This window comes from Portunus trituberculatus, chromosome 41, assembly GCF_017591435.1.
Source record: "Portunus trituberculatus isolate SZX2019 chromosome 41, ASM1759143v1, whole genome shotgun sequence".
Taxonomy (NCBI): domain Eukaryota; kingdom Metazoa; phylum Arthropoda; class Malacostraca; order Decapoda; family Portunidae; genus Portunus; species Portunus trituberculatus.
This window is the reverse complement of record NC_059295.1, coordinates 28,916,551-28,943,949: the sequence shown is the minus strand read 5'-3', so window position 1 is coordinate 28,943,949 and position 27,399 is coordinate 28,916,551. Positions and strand designations below refer to the sequence as shown.

General features: G+C 38.9%; 1 protein-coding gene across 2 annotated transcripts in view; it reads left to right on the top strand.

Annotated features, from left to right (window-relative positions):
- The window catches only part of LOC123516972, a 65,446-nt gene that overhangs the window by 9,311 nt on the left and 28,736 nt on the right, over positions 1-27,399 (top strand). For both annotated transcript variants that reach the window (XM_045276773.1, XM_045276772.1), the window contains exons 3-10: positions 6,234-6,384; positions 6,972-7,395; positions 10,137-11,556; positions 13,925-13,998; positions 15,951-16,291; positions 16,802-16,961; positions 17,408-17,561; positions 24,668-24,802. In XM_045276773.1, coding sequence (XP_045132708.1) covers positions 6,234-6,384; positions 6,972-7,395; positions 10,137-11,556; positions 13,925-13,998; positions 15,951-16,291; positions 16,802-16,961; positions 17,408-17,561; positions 24,668-24,802 — 2,859 coding nt within the window. The remainder of the gene's footprint in view (positions 1-6,233; positions 6,385-6,971; positions 7,396-10,136; positions 11,557-13,924; positions 13,999-15,950; positions 16,292-16,801; positions 16,962-17,407; positions 17,562-24,667; positions 24,803-27,399) is intronic.

Here is a 27,399-nt window from a genome sequence, read left to right as displayed (position 1 = left end):
TAAGTATGTATCTGTTAAGTAGTCTGTCATCCATTTTTTAAGATATTTCCTGGTATTCCTCCGATTTGTTCTATTTTTCATGGAAGTCTTCTGTGTGGTACTCTATCGAAAGCCTTTTTTAATATCCAAATGCACCATGTCAACCCATCCATCTCTCCTTTGTGCTTTGTCTATTACTCTTGTAAAAAAGCTTAGTAAATTTGTTATGCATGATCTTCCTTTTCTAAAACTAAATAGAGAGTTATTTATTATTTGATTCTCCTCCAGATATTCTAACCATTTTTCTGTAATAACAATTTCATAGATCTTTCCCACTACACTAATCAGTGACACTGGTCTGTAATGTAGGGACTCAGTCTTTTCTCCTCCTTTGTATATTGGGACTATATTTGCTCTTTTCCATTCCCTTGGTACCTTTCCTTTCATCGGAGAGCTGTTCAATCATCACATCCCAGATTGGTTCCACCTGTTCTCTGCATTCTCTCAGTGTTCATCCTGACACTCCATCTGGCCCCATCACCTTTCTTACATCCACCTTTTCTAGTAGTTTACTAAGTTTCAGTTTATGCACCACAATGTGTCTTCCCCAATTCTTCCCAATTTATACATGTTTGCAGTTTAGATCTCCCACAAGTAGCACTCTCCAGTCCTTTACTAACTTATTGCAATTTAGCACTTTCATTTTCATTTCTTTATGTACATCAATCAATCATGTGGGTCATATGCCGGGGGGCACGTCACTTTGCCTACCCTACAGCGCCACTCCAGGTGGTCATGCCTCGCGAGTCTCCATGCAGACTCCCTTCCCATGTGAAGTAACTTCCAGCATGAGGCATCGACTTGCCACAGCCATGAGTTCTGTGGATGTCCCCTTGGCAGGATTGGCTTCTGGGTAGTGTACCATATGCCCATATAGTCACTGTTGGCGTTGACAGACTATGCTGGTAATCGGCCTCGAATCAGTCTCATGGAGCAATTGCTGATTTGACACAGTGTCCTGTGTAGGTATTTAGTACCAAAGACATCAATTTGCCTCGTCAGATCAGTGTTCAGCGTCCATGTCTCACAACCATAGAGTAAGACAGGGATCATCAGTGACTTGAGGATCTGAATCATCGTCTGTCTGCACAGGTACTGACAAAGCCAAATATGTATTCGTGTAGACCAAGTCCATAATGCCGTGAGCCAGGCCAATCTGCCATATGACTTCCTGGCTCAACCCACTGTCGTTACGCTACACTACCAAGGTATGTGAAATTTTCTGAGATCTCATTGTCCTCACTGCATGCATGGACGGACTGTACTGTTTCATCCAGTAAGCCTCCAAACATCTGAACCTTGGTCTTGGGCCAGGAAACCTGGAGTCCTAAGGGCTTTGCCTCCTCATGTAGTGCCTCTAGAACCATTACCAGAACCTCCATTGACTCAGCAAAGATTACTGCATCATTGGCAAAAACAAGATCCGTAATCTCAGTATTGCTGACAGATGCTCCACAATGACTTTGGTCTACAACTCTGCCTAGTACCCAGTCCATGCAAGTGTTGAAAAGTGATGGAGCAAGCATGCATTCCTGCCTCACTCCTGTATTCACAGGGAAGGAACTGGACACACCCCTTCCACACTTCGCAGCACTCACAGTCCCGGAGTATAGAGGCCAGTTCATAGACCAATAATCCTTGCAGGAATCCCATGGAGAAGCAGAAGATCCCAGAGTGTCTCTCAATGCACTGAATCAAACGTCTTCTTGAGATCGACATAGACTGCAAGCATCCTTTGTTGAAACTCATGTTGGCGTACATCAAGCCTCCATATATTATTCTTCAGTGGCACACAATATTATGATACTCATTTTTTCCGTCCCATTGGGTCTAATTGTTAATGCTTTAAACCTCTACCAGTCTATCTCCGTACTATACCTCCTCCACATATATATCCTCTCAACCCATTATCAATACTCCCCCTCCTGCTTTTCCCTTTCTGTCTCTCCTCCAAACATTATATCCCTGCTCTTTAAATTTACTTGGGCGTCCTTGCTTGACTTTGTTTCTGTTATACATACCACTTCTGGTCCTTTTTTCCAATATATATGATCTCATTTCCAAGCTTCCTGATATAAATTCATCTATGTATACATGACTCTTAATGCTTTCCTTCCCCTTCCCAAATATACCATTTCCTCAGCCTCATGTCCAGCACTCTCCAGTAGAATTTCTTCATCTCATTTTCTTTTCTTCTCTTGTTTTTGGTTTTCCTTAGTTTCACTTCTTTGTTATTTTTTTTCTCTTTCTTTGTGATTCAAGTCTTTCCTTATCCAAATATTGTTGTATTCTGTCTTACCAGCCATCTTTCCATTCCTCATTGATAATTCTTTTACCCCTATTTGTGATGTTATTTTAACTTTTAGAGCTCTTTAAGTTCCCTTACTATATTTACCAAGTCTGTATATTTCTTCTACTTCTTTTTCAAGGCACTTTTCTTCATCTTGGACCACTGAGATGATTTGCTTAACCATTTCTTTCTCTTTCTCACAAATTTTACAGGGCTCTTTTTCTCTTGTAGTCTATATATAACAATACACTTCTTTTTATCCACCATATCTCTCACTAACTCTTCCTTTTCTTTGATAACTTGTATGACTGTGTCCTTTGTTTACTCTTTTTTTTTTTTTTGTTGCTTAAGTGGTTTTTGCAAAATTAACTTTTTCTTGTTCTTTTTTCCAGACCTTACTCCATTCCTCTAGTTTTGCTTCACTTATTCCCTTTCCTGTTTCCACATTAGTGTGTAGCCTTTCCTCAAGTCCTTGTAGTACTACTTCATAGTTTGCACATTTGCCATTAAGGGCACTTTTTTCCCTCTGTATTTCCTTCAGAGTTTTCTTCATGTCATTGTTCATTCTAACAGTACTCGCTAACTTTTCATATCTCTCTCTCAGCTCTAGGTTTTCTGCGATCAGCTGATCCTGCTTTTAAAAAATTCCAGCAACCATCTCCCTCAAAACTTTAATATTTCTATCCATTGTGATCATCCTTCTCGTGTTGACTCTTTCCTCCTTAAATCTGGAAAATTCCCTCTCCTTTCTCCAATCTCCTGGCTGTCATAATCCCAGAGGTATTTCAATAATCTCGCTCTTGGGTCCTCTTGGTTTGGCTCCCGTGTGTGTGTGTGTGTGTGTGTGTGTGTGTGTGTGTGTGTGTGTTTCACTGTTTGATCTGTATTTATAACTCTTGCCGGGCATCACCGCTCTCAACCTCCTGTCACCGGCATAAAAGATGGAAGGGTCAACCAGCCACCTCTTCCTCTTTCTGTCACCAATGATGTTAATTGTGGCACATTTCTCATGGCCCAATTCCAGCCCCACCCTCCTGGCCTCGATGACCAGCCCATCAATCGAAGCCTGAAGGCCCCGGGGGGTGGATGCTGTGAGTACCACATCGTCAGCATAGGCGATATAACTCAGGGGTATGCTGGCTAGATGCGCCCCTACATCTGCCGGCAAAGAGGAGAGTGCCCAGTCCAAGGTGATGTTGAACAAATAGGGAGACAGTGGGTCTCCCTGGAGCACTCCCCTTGTAATATTGATGTTATTCCCGAGAATATTCGTGCTAGCCTTTTCATATAGGCTTGTGATTAACTCAGTGAGTACAGGTGGAAAACCCCATCTCCTGGTCGCGGCTACCAGGGATGGGTGACTCACGTGAGTCGAAGGCTTTCTTGAAATCAATGAAGGCTACAGACAGGTTCTTATAGCGGGCCTTGGCGTCACTGATCAGTCTTTGGACGAGGAGGATGTTGGCCGCCATACCCTCCTCGGGCGCGAACCCTTTCTGCTGTGCAGGCAAGGGCGACACCGCCATGAGACGTGCTGCAATGATCTTATTAACCCCTTTGCGCCGGATGTTTAAAAAGCCCGCCTGTATGATATACGGGTGGTAGTACCGCACGCCCGAGCGCGGGAAACTCTTGCAAGCTTGTCATACTTGTCGTCTTTGTGTATTATGCTGCTATTTTTTAGTCACTATATCGCCTTCGAAGAGGAAAGTGGACGCTTCTCTCTTCGAGAGAGAGAGAGAGAGAGAGAGAGAGAGAGAGAGAGAGAGAGAGAGAGAGAGAGAGAGAGAGAGTGAGTGAGTGACATTTGCTAATATTTTTGACACAAGCAGGACGCATGTAGCTAATCTTTCGAGAGGAAGAGAGGGGAGGGAGGGAAGGGAGAGGGGAGAGAGAGAGAGAGAGAGAGAGAGAGAGAGAGAGAGAGAGAGAGAGAGAGATTAGAAAATTTGTTGTGTTTTGTGTGTGTGTGTGTGTGTGTGTGTGTGTGTGTGTGTGTGTGTGTGTGTGTGTGTGTGTGTGTGTGTGTGTGTTTTCATGAATGTTACAAGGCGGACGCATGTAACTTATCTTCGAAAGGAGAGAGTGATGGAGGGAAGGGAGATGGAGAGGGAGGAAAGGGAGATGGGGGAGAGGAAAGGGAGATGGGGAGGAGGAGGGAGATGGGGAGAGAGAGAGAGAGAGAGAGAGAGAGAGAGAGAGAGAGAGAGAGAGAGAGAGAGAGATGGGAACAGTCTATGCCATTGGGTAATTTTAGACACAAGGCGGGACGCATGTAGCTTATCTTTAGTGATTGGTGGAGACAAGGATGGTGGGAGGAGCACTAGGATTTCAAAGACAGCATACGGCATGTGTAGTTGGTATCCAACACACTATACGGGACAACTGAACTGAAGAAAGCTCAGAAAAGAAATATGACGCCTACGTAGGCGTCACCGTATTTGCTACTGGGGCTTCATGACGCCTACATAGGCGTCACCGTATTGAAGGGGTTAAAGAGCCTAAGAAGGATTGATGTTATCGTGAGAGGGTGAAACTCACTTGGCTCCTTGGCCTCAGGCTTCTTTGGGATTAAAGTTGTTCGTCCCTTGGCCCATCTCCAAGGGACTTCTTTTAGGAGCAGGAGGGCATTAAAAGCCCATCCTTAACTCGAGTGCACGGATCCACTCAAGTCCTCTGCCATTCGGTCTGGGGGCAGTAGCAGCCTTAGTGGATCTAATGGCTTGCTTGATCTCTTCCTCTGTTATCGGGCCGGCGACATCAAGAGTAGGCCTAATAAAAGCAGGTGTTTTTGTCTCATTTGCAGACTGTCTCTAAAAGAGGCCAGCCCAGAAGGCCTTCATATTGGGCAGAATGGTAGGTGGACCGTCAGGAATACCTTCCAGTATTTCCTTAATGGCCCGGCCTCTCTCTTTACGCCACATTATCTGTTCTCTCCTAAATTGCCTTCTCCGAACAGCCTTCTTTTTTTGACTCATCGGGCCGCCCCTTCCCGGAGGTCTGTATCTATAAGCACTTGGTGGGCACCGCAGGTCTACTTGGTGCTCCACCTCGCCAATGCCGCTGGGAACGGAAAGTCCAAGGGCATTAGATAATTGCTGCACGCAAGCGTGGACACCTTCCTCGGACATTATGTGAGGAGGAGGTGGCTGGGGACTGCCAGGGACAGAGTTATGAGTTGAACGGCCAGTAGATGTTATAGGAGGCGAGGTTGCAGGACCCCGAGGGTCCAGCGCCGATGGCGGACTGCTCGGCCCAGCAGCCGATCTGACCCGGGCCTTGTAGGATTCAGACCGGCGTGCCCCCTTTATCCATTCAATTGTTCGATGGGGAGGACATCTTCCTGGATCTTCTGGTTGATGTTTGAGGCCCTAAGATTAGCCGCCTCATAGTCCGCCATCATTGCTATCTCCTCAGGGTCCCATCTTGCCCTCTGGCGCTCGGCCTTTAGAGCGACCACTTCCCCAGCGTGGAACTGGGAGGGGTGCCGGGCGCGCTCATGAACCCGTCTCCCTTGAAAATTCCGGAAGACTTGGGAACATGTGGGGCAGGTGGGGCTTTTGTCCACCTGGGCCTCTGCCATAGTGACACAGTGCACCAATACCTTTGTGTGTCACAAAATCACCTTCAGGAGGTATACAATAGGCAGAGTGTGCAGAAGCAGTCAAATATTGCAAAAAGCTGCTTCAGGAGGGAAAGTATTAGCCGCAAGTTAATTTTGGAATCGATTTGCAAAGTTAAATCGCGTTGCCTGGCAGGAGGCCACGAGGAGGCTCTTTCCCTTAAACTAGATCTGAGTGCAGTTCACAAATTACATATTTGCATCTAGTTACTCTGTGTGTGAGTGAGTGAGTGAGTGTGCTTGCATGAAATCCATGTTCTCAGTAGCTGTATTATGTGACAGGTGTGCAAGCTTGCAGTCAGCAAGAAATATCTACCAGTGGAAGAATTATGCCTTCAGTGTCCCCGGGCATGCTATGTACTGCAAGAAGTACTGCACTTGTTTAACTTTCTGCAGAATACTATCAATGATTGCTTGTTTAACTTGAAGAGATGTAAGTATACTTTTGCTTATTTTCAATTTCTCAATCACATTTTGATTCTTATATGATATATATAGGGAACAGATTTATGCATAGAGCAAATGATTGGGCAGTTGCTTCAAAATGTACCACTTTGATGTCTTAACCTTCATCTATCTTTATGTGAACACTAATACCCCCAGATATTATTAGAAATTCAGTATAAAGAAGTGGGTCTTCCTATTACATTATCATGATCATTATCATTACCTTTCTTGATGCATGGAACATCACATCAAGTTGCTGTAGCTAATCATATAGTACACATATGACCAAAGTGCCCATAACAAAAAGTATTTTTATTCTCTTAAAATACAAATAGGGCACAAGACCATGTGTTACATAACATAAGCTAAAAAAATAAGCAAGAAAAATTTGAAATCCCTCATTCAAAAGTTATCCCATTTGAAATGTTATATAACTTGAAGGATATATATTTTTATTTCTTCTAACACTTGCTTTTCTCATTATGATCTCATGTACTATATGACCTTGTAATTCAAAATATCTATTGTTTAATGTTTTCCTTGATAAAACGTATGTTATTTATTTGTCCACAGATTATGTTGATCAGTGGAGTACTGATGGATTCAAAGAGTTTCAAGACAATTATAGTAATCATGTCAGGAACACGGTACCTAGTGATTTCAGTAATGCTGTAGCAGTGTTAGCTCAGTGTTATACTGAAGTAATGGAGAACTTTCACTGTGAACATGACATTGGAATGAAAGATACAGAGAAAAATCAGAACAGTCATGATACAATTGCTCATGGCTTTGATGTAAAACTACAGCAAGAAATTGATGGTTTGGGAACTAATCTCTTTAAAGTCATAACATCTTTAGTGGAGGAAAACTGGGGTATGTTGAACAAAACATGTATGTATAGCCCTGATAAGACATGCACTTTAAAATTTAGAATGCCTACAGTTATATGGCCAATAGCTGTGCAGTATGACCTGGTTCTGCTTCGGAAGATACTAAGGTTAGTGCATTTTGATTGCATGTGATTTTTCAATATGCATTTCATTCTTATTTAGAAATTAATTTGGATCTCTTGTTAATTTTGAAACTTATTTTGATTGTGGTAATTGTCATTATCATCATTACTAGAAGTAGTCCCATTGTGAAGGGGAAGGAGGAAATGATAAACTGGTGTATGCTGCTCAGCCTTTACTGTGGTGGTACAATATCTGGTGAGCTGTGCAGCTGCTCATGGAATAGCATTGTGGTCCACAATTCTATCCCTTTACACCAGGGCTGATTGTGCTAAGAATGTGAATGATATGTGTATGAGTGTGTAATGCTTTGTTTGAAGTATCCAGTGTTGAATTGCCTGCATGATAAAGAGATAGATAGATGAATAGATCATTATCATGAATGTAAAAGTTGTAGAGCTCATTGGTTATGAGTTTGTCATATTAGCAGCTTTGCTTTGGTTTTAGTGAATTTTTATGGCTGTCAGTCTTTATAGGGTATTTTCAGAATTCTTATTCCTGTAACCTAAGTAAAAGTCATGTTCTTGTTAGACATGTATTTATATTGAAAATGTCTTTGCTGAATACTCTCTCTCTCTCTCTCTCTCTCTCTCTCTCTCTCTCTCTCTCTCTCTCTCTCTCTCTCTCTCTCTCTCTCTCTCTCTCTCTCTCTCTCTCTCTCTCTCTCTCTCTCTCTCTCTCTCTATTTAAGGGAACTGACAAGCCAGTGGGTCTTTTTTTAATACTGTTTGTTGCCCTTGGCCAGTTTCCTTTTGTGCATAAAAAAAGGACCAATATCCTTTCTGTGATATGAGGAACAGAATTTCACATAATTTTTTTTTTTTTTCATGCAGGAGGGACAACTGGCCAAGGGCAGCAAAACGTGGAATTTTTTTTTTCTATGCAGGAGGGACAAATAATCTTAATGGGATCTGACCAGTGCCAAATGTAATTTTAATATTTCTTTGGGATTTCAGTTTTTTAACTCTTATTGAAATTTGTTCTAATTCTGTATTTGCCCTATATCTGGGATCTATGCTAACTATAATTTCTAAGGCTTTTTCATACCTTGAACACATACATACCTGCACGATACGGGCCATTTTAACACTGCATCTGTCTGTGATGTCGGGCAGCTTTTAATTAATTAATTTTTTTTTGTATGACCTTAAAAAATTCCAAGTAATATAAAGATAATGAAAAAACATGCAAAAAAAGTGGTTTAACAAGTGAAAAATTTTTTTGAATATACAGTATATACCTTAAATGTTGGGTGGCTTTGATGTATATTAAATAATGTTGTCTTTATTAAATGTACATAGTCTTTTTCAGCTACTGAATCATCATCATACATGTCTAGTAACATTTTCTCATTACCAAACACAATAAACTAAAAGTAAATCTGTTTGTCATTCAAACTATGATGGTGTGCCATGATTTCCACTGACGATATGGCTCTGCAAGAACTAACATGATCGCTGCTTGTGCCCCTTACAAAAGGCGCACCAATAAATAAACACATCCACCGACTAAGGCGAAGGCTTGGAGTATGTGCAGTGTATTTTTTGTCAAGTTCATTTAACAAATACAGGCAAACCCCTCTTAACGAAGGTTCACACAATGAAATTTCGCTACAACGAAGGTTTCATTTTACTACCATCTGCTCGTTTAACGAACACCAAACTCACTTTACCGAAGTTTTATCCAGGTAATTTTTTCCAAGTTTGAAAGCACCGCCATATCACACAAGCCGACAGGCTTTTGAATACACCAGCACCTTTTGTGGACAAAACGCACAGCACTCACTCCCCTGGTTCAAAACAATAACAGCGTCAGCAGCAGCTTGTCTTCCCTCGCTCAACTTATCACTAAAACGCCCTGCAATGTTGCCTAGCATTGCTAAGTAGACCAAGAAGTCTCTTACTCGAGAAGTGAAGCTGGATATTATTCACAGACACGAGAGGCGAGAAAACTAATAGCATTGCTCGCCACCATCTTGACTCCATCTACTGTTTCTACTATTTTCAAGTCAGCAAACTATTTAGAAGGCTGGTGAGACTCTTCCTTGCAAGCTAAAATAACCACCTGAACTCGTGACTCTACAATGGATAAAATGGAAAGCCTTGTGGAAATGTGGTACATAAGTTTTGTATGTGATACAATGATGCGCCCTTTGTTTACATTCCACAAGTTGATGGTTAGTGTCTTTCCCGTTTCACTATCCCTCCCTTCATAAATTTAAGATCATCAACATTATAAAGTTATGTACATACAAACATTAGTGTACATTATAATGACTTAAATTAAACTGCCTAAATGTTTAACGTCATAATTTTTACTTTCATTAAACCTTTCACTGTACTATGATGCACTCTCGCTTTGTTTACTCTCAATGGAAGTTCAAGTCAGGGGTTAAACTTGTTATAATCGGTTTGCTTAACGAAGTTTCGCTAACGAAGGTTTTTATAGGAACGTAACCCCTTCGTGAAGCGGGGATTGCCTGTAAATATCGCAGAATTTTTATAGATTGCTCCCATAAATTTACAGTGGTGGCACTGAGCCCTGGTGAACAAGATGCCGTGAATTTATGGTGTTGCCACTGGATGGATTAAACCTGTGCTGTGACTAATTTGTCAAATTGTTTTACTTGGACTGCCAATTAACTTGCATTTGTTATTTTTACTTTTCATATTTATTACTTTGCACCTCTTTATATATTAATTTAGTGTTTTCTTCCTTTTATTTTTAGGAATAAACGAAAAATAAGAAAGCAGTCAGAACCAAAGACCAAATTGAGACTCCAGTCTGCTGTACTCCTTCAGTCACTTGCCACACATGATGTAGTGTGTCCTGTTGACCCATCACCCTCAGCCAGGCCTTTGAGAAAAGACCAGTCTTCAGACTTAACTGCACTCCCAGCTCATTCATGCTTACAAATCAAATCTTCTGCACAGATCTTATCTCCATTCCCAGCACCTCCCTCCCCAGATTTTTCACCTCTTCAGCCAGATGTGTCTTCCTCCCAACCTCACTCATATACACAGTCCTTACATTCTCCTTCAGCTCCATCTTCACCCCATCTCCTCTTACAAGCCACCACACTGCCTACCTTAGGCTATCCTTCTGTCAGAAAAGAAGCAATCACACTAAGTCCGTCAGGTTTCCCTCCAGTCCCTGACGTTACTGTCCAGCAACCCATGCACCAGATTCTGCACACTAGCCAGTCCTTCCCACAAGCCCTTCCTGTGTCAGACACGTCCTCATTCCTTGAGCATTCCTCCCCACAAGTGTTGTCTCCTCCAGATATGCTGCCACCTCATTGCCACCCTTTTGCACAAATCCTCCCTGATCTTCACACATCCCTAAGCCCTTGCCAGTCCTCAGAAATCAATTCTCCTCAGAAAATGTGCTCACTCCATAACCACTCCTACCCACGCACCTCTCTTGTGCCAGACATGCCTCCATTCCATACCTATCCCTTCCCACACACCCCACTTACTCCAGACATGCCTCCATTCCATACCTGTTCCTTCCCACATACTCTGCTTACTCCAAACATGCCTCCATTCCATACCTTTCCCTTCCCACACACCCCTCTTACTCCAGACATGCCTCCATTTCAATCCCAATCCTTCCCACAAATCCCTCCTCCAGCCATGTCAAAATTCTGTACTAAATCCTTCCCTTACCCCCTTCCTCTTCCAGGCATGTCCCTAATCCCAGCCAAATATTTTCCACAGGCTTTACCTCCTTCTTACATGTTTTCTTTCTCTACCAGACCCTTCCCACAAACTTTGTCTCATGTCCCAGGTTTGTCCTCCCTTTCAGCTCAGTCCTTCCAACAACACTTTACTCCTTCCACAGCTCAATGTTCCCAAAATATCTTATCTTTTACCCCTAAACCACTTTCACACCCAGTCCAATCTTTAAGGTCACCTCAGCCTTATCAACAAGCCTCACCTCCTTTAAGTTTGTCTCTTCCCCAAGCTCAGTCTTCCAGTACCCTTTTGTCTCTACCCCAAGCTCAGTCTTCCAGTACCCTACCTCCAAACCCAGATCTGCCTTCTTCTCCAATCCAACCTTTAATGTCACATATGACTGAGGGTCCTCAAGCGGTCTATCCTTCTGTGCCATCCCAGCCTCATCCTCTGCCTGCCAGAAAGGAAAAGGTGAGTGCATATGCATCTTTTTGTATTCCTCAAGGTAAAAATATTACAATATTAAAAGTTTATTGTTTTGAAAGTCATTTTGAATTTATTAATGTTCTTTAAGTTTTCTGCTCTACAAATTCATTGTTTACACAAGAGTTGCAGCAGCCCACAGCTTTGTATCAAGAAACTCCAGATTTTTTGCAAATTGGCAAAATGAAGTAAGATTTTTTACCAAAATATGTAGAAACAAAATTTTCATGTTAACATTGTGTGCAGTTTTGCAACTTCTCTGATGATTTCCCAATTTGTCACGTAAATATGGCATATACTAAGGAAAGACTTATGGGACCTGAGAATAGCGATTTGCATTTACAAGATTGTCCCATTTTTTAACCATTTGTCCCACTTGGTGACTCTCCTTTGGATGGCTTTTGTCCCCTTTTTTAAAGATATTGAATGCTTCACTTTGAATTTTAAGAGAATTTTACATTTTGTTGATGTATTGATTTGAAAAACAACTACTATATAAGAAAAATCTTGTAAAATGCAAAATGGAGATGGCTTGTTGGCCCACCAGGCAGGAGTTGTGATGAATGCATGCAGTGTTATTGCATTTGAAGAATAAAGCCAAATAGATTTTTTGTAATTAATGAAGACAACATCCATGTAAAACTCTCCATTTAATATATTCTGTGACCTGACCCACCAATGGGGTCAGGGCCATTTGACCCACCAGTGAGTCAATGGTTAATTTCTGTATTGCAGCTTGAACCATCTGTGGCCATTTTAATACCATTTACTGTACTATTCATGACCGTCACTCCATTGATCCTCTTAAGACAAACAATTTCTCAACTTTAAATATATAGAAAGAAATAGGTTCTTGACACAATTTTCTTTGATCAAAATTATTTTGGTATCATATTACTACTTTAGGGAATAGTTAGACAGTGTATCCAAACAAAAGAAACATGAGAAGATCATGCCCGACAGCCTGACACATGCCACATTGGCAACGTTTGTTTAAGTTTTGGGAAAACTGATTGTACTGCTCCCAGCAATTATTTATAATAATGCATTATTGCATCAAAGAAGAACATTATTTACTCATGATTGGTGATATTTATTAAGTTGATAATAAAAACTGTTGGGAATCATGTTATGGTATATACAGCCATGTGTGTCACAAGGTTAGAGTCTGTCATAGATGGACTTGTGTCTAAAATGTCCATGTGACCATGTTATTACTGTATGATGTTTTGTAGAACATGGCCTGGTGTCCTCATCACGGAACGAAATCAGCTGTGCAATTTAATTTTCTTGACATTGTGTTATTCTAAATAATCTGTGTAATATGAAAAAAATTACTATATATTTTTTTTACCTTTGTTATTTCAAAATCACATATTCTAGACACATAAATTGAGAAATCCCAGTAATATATTTCCCTGCAGAAAAAAATCCCGTAAAAAAAAGTACAAAGCATAAATGTAATATACATGCTTGATGTATAAATCATGAGGATTTGTTTCTCAATCTTCACTATTTGTTCAGTGTTGTTAATTTTCCTTCATAGAATTTAGATATTCTGGTAGTTGTTACAGCCCTCTAAGTATGGTTTATATCATCTGACTCTAATCCTGCCTGGTCTGGAGAAGTTTGCATTTCGTCTACCTCAAAGCTCTCACTTTCAACACTGTCATTTCTTGATAAAGAAGTGCGCTGTCAACCTAATCTGAATCATAATTTAAAGATGGAAGGTAAGATTTATCAGAAGAATCCTGATCATCGAAGTCACATTGGGAATCCTCAGAGAGCTCACAACTGAACATGATGCCACTGTAAGGCATGCATGGGATCACATGCAGAGTGCGCTGGTACAAAGTATATATATCAACATAATAATGTACCTATTCACAATGTGATAGATATAATAATAATAATAACATGTAAAAGGCCACTATCACAATATTCTTTGAGCATGGAAAATGGTGGGATCATTTATTATCTTCAGTAAATAAGTAAGTAAATAATCAGTAGAAAGAAATTGGATACCTGTATAAGAGTACATATACAATATATACAGAAAAAAGTCTTAATAATAACAGATCAAGCTGCAATAAAATTGTGAAATGTGATTTTATTGTGGCCTGACCCTGTACGGGTTTTAATTTGTGTATACATACTTGTTTTCTTAGTAGACTTGAAAGGTATCTTCAAGAAAGAATAAAATGAATGCAGTAATAAGAAAGAAGATATAATGATCAAATATTGTCAGTTAAAAGATGAAGTAATCAAATACATTCAGTTAGTCGTCTCTTTTCACATTGTGGTGATTATTGATTTTATATAATTTATTTGTGATACTTTATAACGTCTTTGACAGATTTCTTCCACACTAAAGGAATTTCACACCGAAGTAGATTTTACAGAGGACAGCTATATACCATTTGTTACCAAGTAAGTGCTTGAGGTTTTAGATTAGTTATCCACCTTTATTTCTTCACCATCCCAATTTCTTTTCAGTGTATATTACAGTACTCTCACTCATCATCACTGTGTTTCCATTAGATTCTAGCCATACTCATAGGAAATACAGTGGTACATTGAGTTATGAGTTTAATTTGTTCTATGATGGAGCTCATATCTCAATTTCCTTGTAACTCCAACAAATATTCCCCATTGAAAATAATGGAAATGCTATTGATCCATTCCAGCCTCCCAAAAGAACCCAGTTTTTTTCTTACATGTTCTTAGGTAAGGGAAATATATTTATGAATAACAAATATTGTATAAAACCATTATAAAACATAACAAAAGAGAATGTAATTAAATAAACTGGTCTTATAAAATATATTTGTGTAAGAGATCAGAGGTGCATTCCATGGGACATTACACACCCTCTGCATTCTTCCCCCCTCCCCCCATTCACTTCAGATAGTCATTAGGTGGAGCATACAAAAATGGATGCCTGTAGGAGACCATGGCTGCTTTATTAATTGTAGAAGAGCTACAGGATGGTCCTGTACTAGACACTGTATAGACGTTACTTAGACAGGAAATGAAGTTTTAAGCAGGCAAGAACAGGAGAGAGGTGAACAGAAACCTTGTGTGGTGTTTGTTTACAACATTGTCCCCTGCGTAGGGGTAAACATGAGTGGAGGATGTTGGTGTAGGATATTGGAGGAGTGTTTTATTTCATGCCTTTTTGTTTACATTCATTTGTCATAAACTCTTACCTAATCCCAATTAACCCCTTCAACACGATGACATGTATTTTGCAATATTGGGGCGTTCGTGACACAACAGATGACACGCATATTACGTCATGGCCACTTTCTGCTAAGATGGTGTGTTTTCTTTCCTGGATCCTTTATGAGATCTCTCAGAATATAGGTTGTATATGATATGATGTCATACTTGACTTTCATCATAATTACAAAGGTATATGATTCTTTTATATCAGGATTAATATTGATAGGCCATGCTGGAAATAATTATATATTGTTTTTTTCATTTCATTATGGTACCAATAGATTAGTTTACCATAAAATTTAATGTTTTCTATCATTTGTCATCTGAAAATGGTCTTCAGAAGGCAGATTATATAATGCTTTTTCTCAAAAATATGTGTGGGTTTATTTTATTATTATGAAAAATCACTTAATTGCCATCATCATTACTTCTGTAGTGGAAAAGAGAGAGAGAGAGAGAGAGAGAGAGAGAGAGAGAGAGAGAGAGAGACGAACTGTCTCTGAGTCTGGATATGGCACCCAGAGCTGTTTTCTGTTGTCCGTAGTGAAGAGGTTAACTTACTCTTTACATTCTTAATGCTACACTGTATTGCTGAACTTAACTGCTACATTTTTTTTTTTTTTTTTGTTCACTTGTTTAACTCAGTTTTTTCATTGCATTTTGCCTTTTTGCCACGCTTTTCTTTTTATCATCTGCATGGCATTTCACAAAATAGCTATCCAAGGAGGTCTCTTTCATTACCTTTTCTAGAATGTTTCTGAAGTGAGGCATGTGTCATTACATAGTCTAGTGCCATTTGTTTTTTGGATCCAGAGTCAGACAAGAAATTTAGCAAAATAACTGCACAAAATGATAGCATAGCACGAAAATGCTTCTATGGTGGAGCTAGGTAGTTTAAAAAGAAATACAAATTGAATGCATCAGAGGTGGGATGTTGGGCATTCACTGCATCTTGCTTATAACTCGTATCTTGGCTTGCAAGTAAAATAAGAAAGTTGACTGAGCAACAGCTCATTTCTTGGATTACTATTAGACTAGGTCCAATCCCTCGTAACTCAAGGTTCCACTGTATATCTCATTTTGGTTTATAAAATTCAACCATAAATTTAGGATCATTTTTTTATATGATACAATCACTTGCTGTAATTCTTCTACAGAAGCCAAGTTATGGCAGACATTAAAAATTTGCCTGATAGAGAGCAGTGTCATAAAAATATACCTTTGCCTGAATCTAGTGATAATTCAGTCACTAGTAAGAGGTCATTTGAACTACATCAAAGCACAAAGATCTCAAGAAAAGAGGAAGCTGAAAAGAAATGTGAAGAAAATTGTAAATCCAGAAGCGAGTCTCAAAAAGACTGTACCTGTGTATGGGCTACTTCAAATGAGCAAGGAGCTGGTATCCCTAAGAAGCAACACACGGATAATCCTCAAGAAGATATGAATACCATCCAGTGCTTCAGTGAGGATATTGATGGAAATCTTGATTGTATTTCAGGTAAATATGTACACATGAGAATTGCTTGTAAACCAGATAATCTGTTGAGTATGTATAAAGTATTTTGCAAATGTCCAGAGCATGACACAAAGTTTTAGGGATTGGAAAAAAATTGTGGATGGCAGCATGACAGTATGTGTATATTGACCAAAAGATCTAGAATATCATAGCTACATGTGGAGATTTACTTTTATCATATCATTGTGTATTGTAATTTAGAGTTAATTATGATTTTCCCTTCTTTAAGATTTAGAAGCACATGAAAATCCATTTGCATGGATATGGTAAGATTCTTCTCAAAGTATCTTCAGAATATAATTTTCTCTACACACTGATTCAGAAGAAATGCTTCAGTACACTCTCTCTCTCTCTCTCTCTCTCTCTCTCTCTCTCTCTCTCTCTCTCTCTCTCTCTCTCTCTCTCTCTCTCTCTCTCTCTTATTTATTTATTTACTTTTTTATTATTATTATTATTATTTATTTATTTATTTTTTTTTTTGCTGGCTTGCAGAGGAAGATGTTGTGCCAGTTTATGCTCTTCCAATGGTAGAGCTTCCTTTACCATATATAATGCCCAAAGAGCATGTAGAAGAGGCAGTGCTATCCCATGTGCAAAATCCTGGCCATTTTTACTTGGTTCTTGGCAAACAAGGGAATTTGATGGTTGAAAGGTGGGTAACTAGACATATACTGTTCATATGAAGGTAGCTTGTGTTTGTTTTAGTGCTATAGTTTTTTTTCATGAAATAGAAAGAAAATGACCAAAGCTGTGTCCTTCATCTAATAACATGTTCTCATACGTCTGATGGTGTTCATAGGTCCGAACAAGATGAGAAGCATGACTTCTTTCATCATTCAGAAGTTTTCTTTTATGCAATTTTTCTTCTCGGCTCCACTTCAATATTATGTGCTGGCTATCCTTTAGTGTACAATTTTTTATTTCCTGCAAATTTTGTGTGATGTCAAACAAATGATAGCTGTAAGATACAAAAGTTAATTAATCTAATGTATTTCAGTGTTCATCCTTAATGTATTTTTATCTTGTGCTAATAATGCAAAATGCTGTGATATGAAGGTAAATTACTTGACAATAATATTAAAGTATTTCTTCCTCAAGATTGTTAGAAGATCTTCAGGATAGATACAAAGATGATGATGAGCCTCTCAAAGTTTGGGAACTTCCACTGGGATCCTGCTGGGCTGCTCGATGGACTGATGGTTGTTGGTACAGGGTCAAAGTTATTGCCAATATTGCTCCATTAAAGGTAGAGGTAAGACTGCTATATAGCTTTGTATCACCGTCATGATCATCATTGTCATTCTCTTGAAACGCTGTGTATATGATCTTATTCATAAAGACAACTTCTTTAATGTAGGAAGGGCATTGGCAAGGGCAACAAAAATTGCAATGAAAAGACATACTGAGGTGCTGGGCCTATATAGAGTTGAAAGCATCAGTCAAAGCCAGAAGTAAGTATCTTGAAACTTCTCACTTGAAATAATGCAAGTTATAGGCAAGTGGAAATACAGAAATAGACAGGGAGATCCAGAGAATACCAGAGAAAGTGATGAATAATTGGGGATATTGATTAACTCTTGCATTAGAGAGGTAGACAGAATATGGTGAGAGAATAAAGAAAGTTTGCTACAACTAGGCAGTAGAAGGAGGAGGAAAGGCATGTAGTTAGCAAGATTAAAAGTGCAGTTGGTACTTTAACATTAGAAGAAAGGAAGAGATGCAACAATGCAGTGATGAGAAAAAGGCTAAAGACAGTCAATTAGAAGAGAGGAATTGATAAGACAAAAAGCCTGTGACTCCATCCTGTTTAAAAGAGCTGTTTGAGAGGGACATGTAAAGCATACTTTATACATGGAGAGATAAGGTCCCTGTACAGACTTAGCAATTGGGTGGGTGAGAAAAACTGGTGGAACCATCTAACACCTAACACCATAGAAGCTGTTTCAGCTAGAGGCGAGCTGTGAAATCTCCACATTAGATTACAGTGGACTCTCGGACTTTGAACATAATTGGTTCCAGAAAGTTATTCCATGTCCTTATCGTTCTAAGTCCAAAACCATTTTCCCCATAGGAAACAGTGTAAATTATTTTAACACATTACCTACGATACAACCCACTGGTTGGTCATCAGTTACTATGCATTGTTGTGATGTGACCTACTATAGTTTGTTCACCTAAGTCTGAGCCGTGAAGCCGAGCCTCATTTGAAAGGAGGCTGCTGATTGGCTGGCACCCTCTCTCACTCACCTTGTGTTGAAAGGCTGTGTCACGAATGCTTTGTGGTACATGCTTTTGTTTTATGCGTTATATCTCATCTTATACACATACCAGACAGTTTCTGTTGGTACTGTTACACTCAACAGTAAATGCAGAAGCTTTGATACTCGGGGAAAAACAATTAATAAGCAACTATAAAGAAGTTTTAGCGAGTTGAAGTGGAAAACTTTTCACGACATCTTTATAACACGGTTTACTTATCATCATATCCTTTGGATATATTTAAAGGAATGCTGTTATAAATTATTGCATTTCATAAAAGAATGACTCCTGAACGGTATGCAATTTCCAAATTATAGTTAAAAGATAATGTAAGCGAATTACATAATTATTTATGAGACGGTGTCACTCGCGGTGACGGGCAAGTGACAGTGGGCAGCACGACCAGGAGTTGAGGATGAAGGTATGGCGAGAGCTGATTGGCTGGCAAGCTCCCCGCTCACTGTGTTGAGAGGCTGTGTACTGACTGCTCTCGTGGTACATGTTTATGTTTTATTCCTTATATCTTGTCTCATGCACATGACAGATGATTTCTGTTGGTACCTTTAGCCTGAGCAGTGAATGCGGAACTTTCGATACTCAAGGAAAAAATAGCAATATACAACAATAAAGAAGTTTTGACGAGTTGAAGTGAAGGCTGCATTGCGATAACTTTATAACACAGTTCATTTATCATCATTTTCTGTGTATATATTATAAGGAATGCTGCTTTAAAGTATTGCATTTCATCAAGGGATGTCTCCTGAAGGTAATGCAACTATCAAATTATAGTTATAAGATAATGTAAGCGAAATACAGAATTATTTATGGGAAAGTATGACTCGCGAGGAAGGGCACGGAGGAGTGGTCGCGGTGGGAGCGTAATCCAGTTATAACTGGATCAAGGTGAACCAGCAGTGTGTCTTCCCAGGCGGCACTCCGCCACGCCTTTCCTCGCGAGTCATACTTTCCCATAAATAATTCTCTATTTCGCTTACATTATCTTTTAACTATAATTTGGAAGTTGCATAACGTTCAGGAGACATTCTTTTATGAAATGCAATCATTTATAACAGCATTCCTTTAAATATATCCAAAGGATATGATGATAAGTAAACCGTGTTATAAAGATGTCGCGAAAAGTTTTCCACTTCAACTCGCTAAAACTTCTTTATAATTGCTTATTAATTGTTTTTCCCTTAGTATCAAAGCTTCTGCATTTACTGTTGAGTGTAACGGTACCAACAGAAACTGTCTTATGTGTATAAGATGAGATATAACGAATAAAACAAAAGCATGTACCACAAAGCATTCATATGCAGCCTTTCAACACAGGTGAGTGAGAGAGGGGGCCAGCCAATCAGCGGCCTCCTTTCAAATGAGGCTTGGCTTCACGGCTCAGACTAAAGTGAACAGACTATAGTGGATCATACAACAGTTTTCACATATATCACATTTCAGTCTTGCTATTAATAGAAATTGGATTATATAATAAAATTGCAATAAACAGTATGTGTAGGAAGACATAATTGATTGATAAATAATTGAAGCTTATTTCATTTTTAGTGTTTTAAAAATCATATGAAAAATAAATTTGTTTCCTTTTTTTCCTAATGCATGTAAAGAATACTATATTGCAATGTTTCCATTAGAAGGACATAACACCACTTTTATAAAGTAAATCCTTGAAACAGGTATCACAATTGGCATTTCCTTGACAAGCTTCAATGATTTTTTTATTGATCTTTTATATTTTTCCTGATATTATTTTGATAAATTGTAAAAAAAAAGCTGCCATTGGTGACCCTTTTGAATTGCATATAGCTGTAGATAAACATAAGAAACAAAACAGCAATAAATGAAAAATATCTGGTTTTAAAATTCACTGAAAAATACTTTTTTGTTTTTTCTAATACATGTAAGAATACATGTATTATCTTGCATTTTTCCTTCAGAAGAACATAAAACTTTTCTATAACAAATATAACAAATAATTCAAACTGAGACATTATAACTGGACTTTTCTTGATAAGCTTCAATAATTTTCTTTATTGTTCTTTTCATAATTTCATAGATTTTTCACAGTATGTTATGCAACCCAGTGGTAGGCAAACACTTTGACATTGCCAGTGCATTTGGGTGATATCCCAGACAACACTGCTCTTCTTGCTTCACTGGCTTGACCAGCACTAACGAGACAACAATTTATTTGTATGGCAGTGTGGGAGTGGAGGATGTGCAATATGGTGTGGACAAGGTGGAAGTAATGGGAGTAACAATCAGAACAGATGATTTGAAGAAAAGAAAAATTATAGCTACATATGTTCCACCAAAGACTAATACATGGGGATCAGAAGAGCATAAAGCGGCCGTGGTACAGTTGAACCATGCGTACTTTGGGGTCTAGGGTCTCTAAGCGCCTGGGTTCGAATCCTGTCCACGGTCCGAGTGTAGGCTGGGCTTCCTCACTCGGGGCAACAGTTTCCTAGAGGGTGAGCTTTGAGATAGGAGGTACCCAAAAAAGTATCCCCTTTAGCCCATAAATTCCTGTGAAAAGCCCATATGGTATAAAAAACAAATAAGATATGCAAAGAGAGGTGATAAAGTGCCTAGATAACATGATAAGAAAAGATGAATACTCTTAGTTGGAGACTTCAACTGTAAAAAAATAAACTGGAGAGAGATGGAAGTAATGGATAATGCTGGGCAGTGGAGCGAGAAAGTACTACAGTTGACTATGGTTCATACAATGGACCAGTGGGTGGAGGAGTCAACAAGGTACAGTGGGGAAGAAGAACCATTGTTGCTTGACCTAGTTTTCACAAAGAAACTAGAGTCCCCTCCAATCATACAATACCTTAGTCCAATGGAGAAAAGGGATCATATAACATTAGAGTTGCAAATGCAGGGGGAAAATGAGATAATTTACAGAGAGGACTATAAAGGAGAGAGATTAGATTATGCAAGAGCGGATTTTGAAAAATTAAGGAGTTATTTTGCTGATATTGAGTGGAGTGATATGTGCAGGAAGACTACAAGAGAAATATGACATACTCTTACAGAATACAATGAAGGAGTAAAAAAGTTTGTTCCTGTTTATAGAGTTCAGAAAAGAAATACATGCTTGGTACAATGCTAGATGTATACAAGCAAAAGAAGCAAAAGATAATGCATTGAAGGAACTTTTAAAGCAGAGAAATGACTATAATAGTTGGCAGTACAAAGATACTAGAAATGAGTAGTATATTAGAGTAAGTAGAGAGGAAGAAAGAAAGTTTGTGAAGGATGTAGTGAATAAAAGCAAGGATGAGCCAAAACTTTTCTACAGGTTTATAAATGGCAAAACAAAGAATAAGGAAACAATTGGAAAAATAATTAAAGAAGGGAAGACATACCAAACAGAGAAGGAAATGTGTGAAATAATGAATGAGAGTTTCAAAACGGTATTCACTGTGGATGATGATTTCACAGAACCTAATAGGACATTATATTGCCAAGGATTACAGGAGATTGCAGTGCACAAACAGGGTATTGGAAGATTACTAGATAAGTTGGAAGTCAGAAAAGCAATGGGGCCAGATGGTGTATCAGGCTGGGTGTTAAAAGAATGTAAAGAGCAATTACTGGATCCAATTTGGGAAATAATTAAAAGTTAAATAAATTAAGGGAAAGTTCCACTAGAGTAGAAGAGAGCCAACATAATACCGATATTTAAAGGAGAAAAGGCAACTGAACCACTAAACTACAGACCAGTGTCACTTACAAGTGTCGTAAGGAAGTTATGTGAAATAATTATCAAAGAAAAATGGGTTGAATTTATAGTAGAGGAGCAAGTCATATTGAACAGACAATTTGGGTTCAGGACAGGGCAGTCATGTGAATCAAACTTGTTAAGCTTCTACTCGAGAGTTATTGCAGGACTTGAAAACAGAGATGGATGGGTAGACACAGTATGCTTAGACTTCTTTGGAAACTAGAGTACATAAGAGGACTGTGTGGAACCTTGCTCGAATGGACAAGAGATTATTTGAAGGATAGGGAAATGAGAACTGTGATTAGAGATAGATAATCATCTTGGGGTAAAGTAACTAGCGGAGTGCCACAAGGGTCAGTGTTAGCCCCCATTATGTTTCAAGTTTATGTAAACGACATTCACATAGGGATAAACAGTTATATAAATTTATTCGCTGATGATGCAAAGTTGCTAAGAGTTATCAAAACCAGAGAGGACTGTCTGCTGTTGCAGGAAGATTTAAACAAGATCTATGAATGGAGCAAGAAGTGGAAATTGGAGTTTAATGCCAAGAAATGCCACATAATGGAACTAGGAAGGAGTAAGGGAAGACCAGCATGGAACTATTTGATGGGGGAGGAACAAATGATGAAGACTAAAGAGGAAAAAGATCTTGGAGTGATCATACAAGAAAATCTGAGCCCTGATAAACACATAAGCAAGATATTTGGACTATCATATAAGATGTTGACTAATATAAGAGTGGCATTTCATTACATGGATAAAGATATGATGAAAAAAATCATCACAAGCATGATATGCCCAAGGCTGGAATATGCAGCAGTGGTATGGTCTCCGAGCTCTAAAAAGGATATAAGAAAATTGGAAAGGATACAGAAGATTGCTACAAAGATGGTGCTGGAATTAAAGGACCTCACATATGAAGAACAACTGAAGGAAATGGGACTGCCAACCTTACAAGATAGAAGAGAACGGGGGGACCTAATAACAATGTATAAGATAGTAAATGATATTGAAAAAATAGACAAAGAAGACCTGGTGCTGTTGACAGAAGAAGATGGAAGGACAAGAGGACATGAAAAGAAGATCAGGATAAGGCAGTGTGTGAAGGATATTGGAAAATACAGTTTTCCACACAGAACAGTGGAAAAATGGAATGCATTGGATAATGGAATTGTTACAGCACATAGTGTGCATAACTTTAAAGAAAAACTAGATAAATGGAGATATGGAGACAGGACATTATTAGCCCAGCTCGAACCCTGTACAATACAACTAGGTAAATACACACACACACACACACACACACACACACACACACACACACACACACACACACACACACACACACACACACACACACACACACACACACACACACAGCCACACACACGCCCGGTAGCTCAGTGGTTAGAGCGCTGGCTTCACAAGCCAGAGGACCGGGGTTCGATTCCCCGGCCGGGTGGAGATATTTGGGTGTGTCTCCTTTCACATGTAGCCCCTGTTCACCTAGCAGTGAGTAGGTACAGGATGTAAATCAAGGAGTTGTGACCTTGTTGTCCCGGTGTGTGGTGTGTGCCTGGTCTCAGGCCTATCCGAAGATGGGAAATAATGAGCTCTGAGCTCGTCCCGTAGGGTAACGTCTGGCTGTCTCGTCAGAGACTGCAGCAGATCAAACAGTGAAACACACACACACGCACACACTATACAGTGTAGTTGTATGATCAGCATACTTGGCTCACAACTGAGAAAACAGAGCTTTAACTCTAGGGTGCAGCAGGACAGATGTGCAAACCTCTATACACCTAGCAGCAAGTAGATATAGGATATACTCATATATAAGCCAAGGGATTGTGACCTTACTGTCTCATTATGTGGCATGTGAGTGATCTTATTTATAACCAAAATCTCTTAAGCTCTCTCCATAGGAGATTGGCTGGCTAAGTATCCAGATGACTAGATGAATTACTTAAATAGCAGGACAGTAATGTTTGCCTTTTGCTTCTGGTGAGTAGTAAGGTTACAGATTTTTATTCATCTTGTATTTGTTTGCTCTAAGATCAATAGGGACTACATGTGCAAGGAGATTACATGAGTTGAAATTTCGCATCTTGTAAGGCAAACATGTCAATTGTGGCACCCCCTGCTACAGTGAGGTGAGTGACACCCTTTCTTAGGTAAGGTACTTGACATTTTCTGGAACTCCAGGAGCGAGATTTTCAAACTCTGTTTTCTTGATTGTTTGTCTGTGTTGCTTAGCACCTCACTATAGCATAGGGTGCCACAATTATAATATGCAAAGAATAATTTTCATGTATCTCATTGTAATTTCAATGTTAACATGACAGAGAGAAGAGTGGCAAGTGAGGGTGCTGCTGGTGGACTCTGGAGAAGAGGGAGTGATTCCCACACAAAATATTCGTGTTCTGCATGATCCCTTTACAGTCTTGCCTTGTTATGCCCTGCCATGCCACCTGGCTGAGGTATGTTGGACCAGGTTATTGTTTAAAGACTACTGTTTCTTTTCTGAAGTTAAGTGTCAAATGATTGATAAATTATTGTGTTCTTAAGATATTTTCTGAATTTCATCATAGTTTAACCAATTAGTTATGATATTTTCATAGTTTAATTAGTTATGATATTTTCATATATTCATAATGCTACTAATAAAATTTATAAGTGTTTTTTTCAATATTTTTCCAGCTCATTTCCTTAACATATTCTTAGAATTGTTGGCTCAAAGGAAAATGTATTCAAACCAGAATTTATGGTAATAATTAATATTGACATAAGCATATTAGAGATACATTAGTCAATGGTATATCAATTTGTTAAATTAGTCAAATTAGGAATAATACTTGCATGTTATCCAGATACATTGTAACCTTGGGTTTCGAACATAATTATTTTTTTGTTTGTCATTTGAAATTAAAAAAATTAAAAACCAAAAATATTTTCTCATATGAATCAGTGTAAAATAGATTAATCCCTTTCCAAACACTAGATGATGGCTTTTTAGAATTTTTACTTTGTGCATATAGTTAAAGAAAACATACTCGTAAAGAAAACATACTCGTTTGATAAGAGATGAGTAAATTATGGATTGTTATCATTATATCTGTACAAAAATTTGATGATCGAATCAGTTTGGAGTGAATAATGTAATGAAAGCGAAGTGAGAAACCTTTATCATAGTGTCACAAAGAAATGGTGTTCCTGCTGTTTTCTCTCAAACCTTGGAGAGAGTAGAGTCTATTCAGCTGGTGAGTGGTATGAAGCATGGTGAGGATGTGCACTGAGGAGGGGCGGTGGTGTAAATAACACACTCACTGTGATCATGTGTGCCGGTTGATGGGTAGCTAGCTCAAGAACCAAATGGTATGGCAACTGAAGCTAAAATTCAATTAGAAATTGTGTTTAAAAACTGATTTCCTAAAAAAGACATTCAATAACTAAGATTTCACAGTACTTAAGTGTTGGTATCATTTTCATTCAGATATATTTGTAGGAGTGGCAAGGGTTTTCATCGAGTATATGACATAATTGTATGACTTGTCTCTGAAGAAAACTCTTTGGAAACCATTTTAGTGTATCATGAAATTATATGGTTTTAAATGACAACTCAGGAGAAGGCTGAAACAATAATTACTCCCAGTGAGATCTAAAGCACTGGATTATGGGGTACTGCAGTGAACTTATCATTAAGGTTACTGTGACTTTATTAAATGTTTTCTCTTTGTGTCTCATAATGCAAGGGATCAGTCACAACTTGCTTTTTAAAGAAAGCTATTTTCCTTCACAAAAAACTACATGTACATAACTTCTCACAAACCATATCTCTGAAAAATAAAATTTAGATATGGCGACTCCTACACCAGCCTCGGAGACTCTTTTTGGGGAGGTGACCATAAATGTCCTCAGGTTGGACTGTTCTATCATTATCAACCCTGAGTGTCTTAACACTCCCTTCAACTTTTCCTTCATTAACTTTTGCAACATCTGCAGTCTTGGATTTAATGTTCAGTCTGCATAACACCACTCTCCTCTAAATCTTATCTTTTCCTCACTGAAATTCAGGTGTATGAGGAGGAAGTAGTAAACACCTACCAAAAAGAAAATTTACTCCTAGTGAGGTCTGATAGCACTAGTTCAGGGCTTGCTGTGAACCTTCCTTTAAATTTAGCTGGTTGTGATATTGCTGTGTGAGTTGTGTATCTCACAACTCAAGGGAGCAGTCACAGCCTGCCCTCTAAAGACAACTCTCCTTCTTTACACAAAGCTACTTGCACTTACCACAAATACACCCTTCACTTGAAAATCAAATTTGAAAGAAAAATGGGTACTCCAAACCATGCCTCAGAGTCCTTTTCTGGGGAGGAAACCATAAATGTCCCCAGGATAGACTCATCTCTCAATAATGAGCCTAAATGTCTTGACACCTCCCTCAACTTTTTCTACATTAATTTCTGCAACATTCATGGTCTTAGATCTAATTTTTAATCTGTGGAACACCACCTCTCCTCTACTAAACCTCATCTTCTTTTCCTCACTGAAACACAGCTGTCCGAGGCAACTGATAGTAGCCCCTTCTCTGTTTCCTCCTACTTTCTCTATTCTTTCTCTATTCTACTATTCGTTCCAAAGCTGGATGTACGCAATGACTTAACTTGCTCGTGCCCATGCTCTTGAGTCTTCCGAGTTTTCCACCATCTGGCTTCGACTCAAAAGTCACTCTCTAACTAAATTCATCTGTGCTGTCTATCTCTCCCCTAACTCTTCTGACTATAGTAAATTCTTCGATGATTTAATTTCCAAAGTGGAGCACATTCTGCCCCTCTACCCTTTCGCAGAGATTTCCATTCTTGGAGATTTCAATGTTCACCACCAGCTTTGGCTTTTATCTCCCTTCACTGACCATCCTGGTGAACTAGCCTTCAACTTTGCTATCCTCCATGACCTAGAGCAACTGGTGCAACACCCTTCTCATATTCCTGACCGTGTTGGAGACACGCCCAGCATCCTTGATCTCTTCCTCACCTCTAATCCTTCTGCTTATGCTGTCACCCTTTCATCTCCGTTG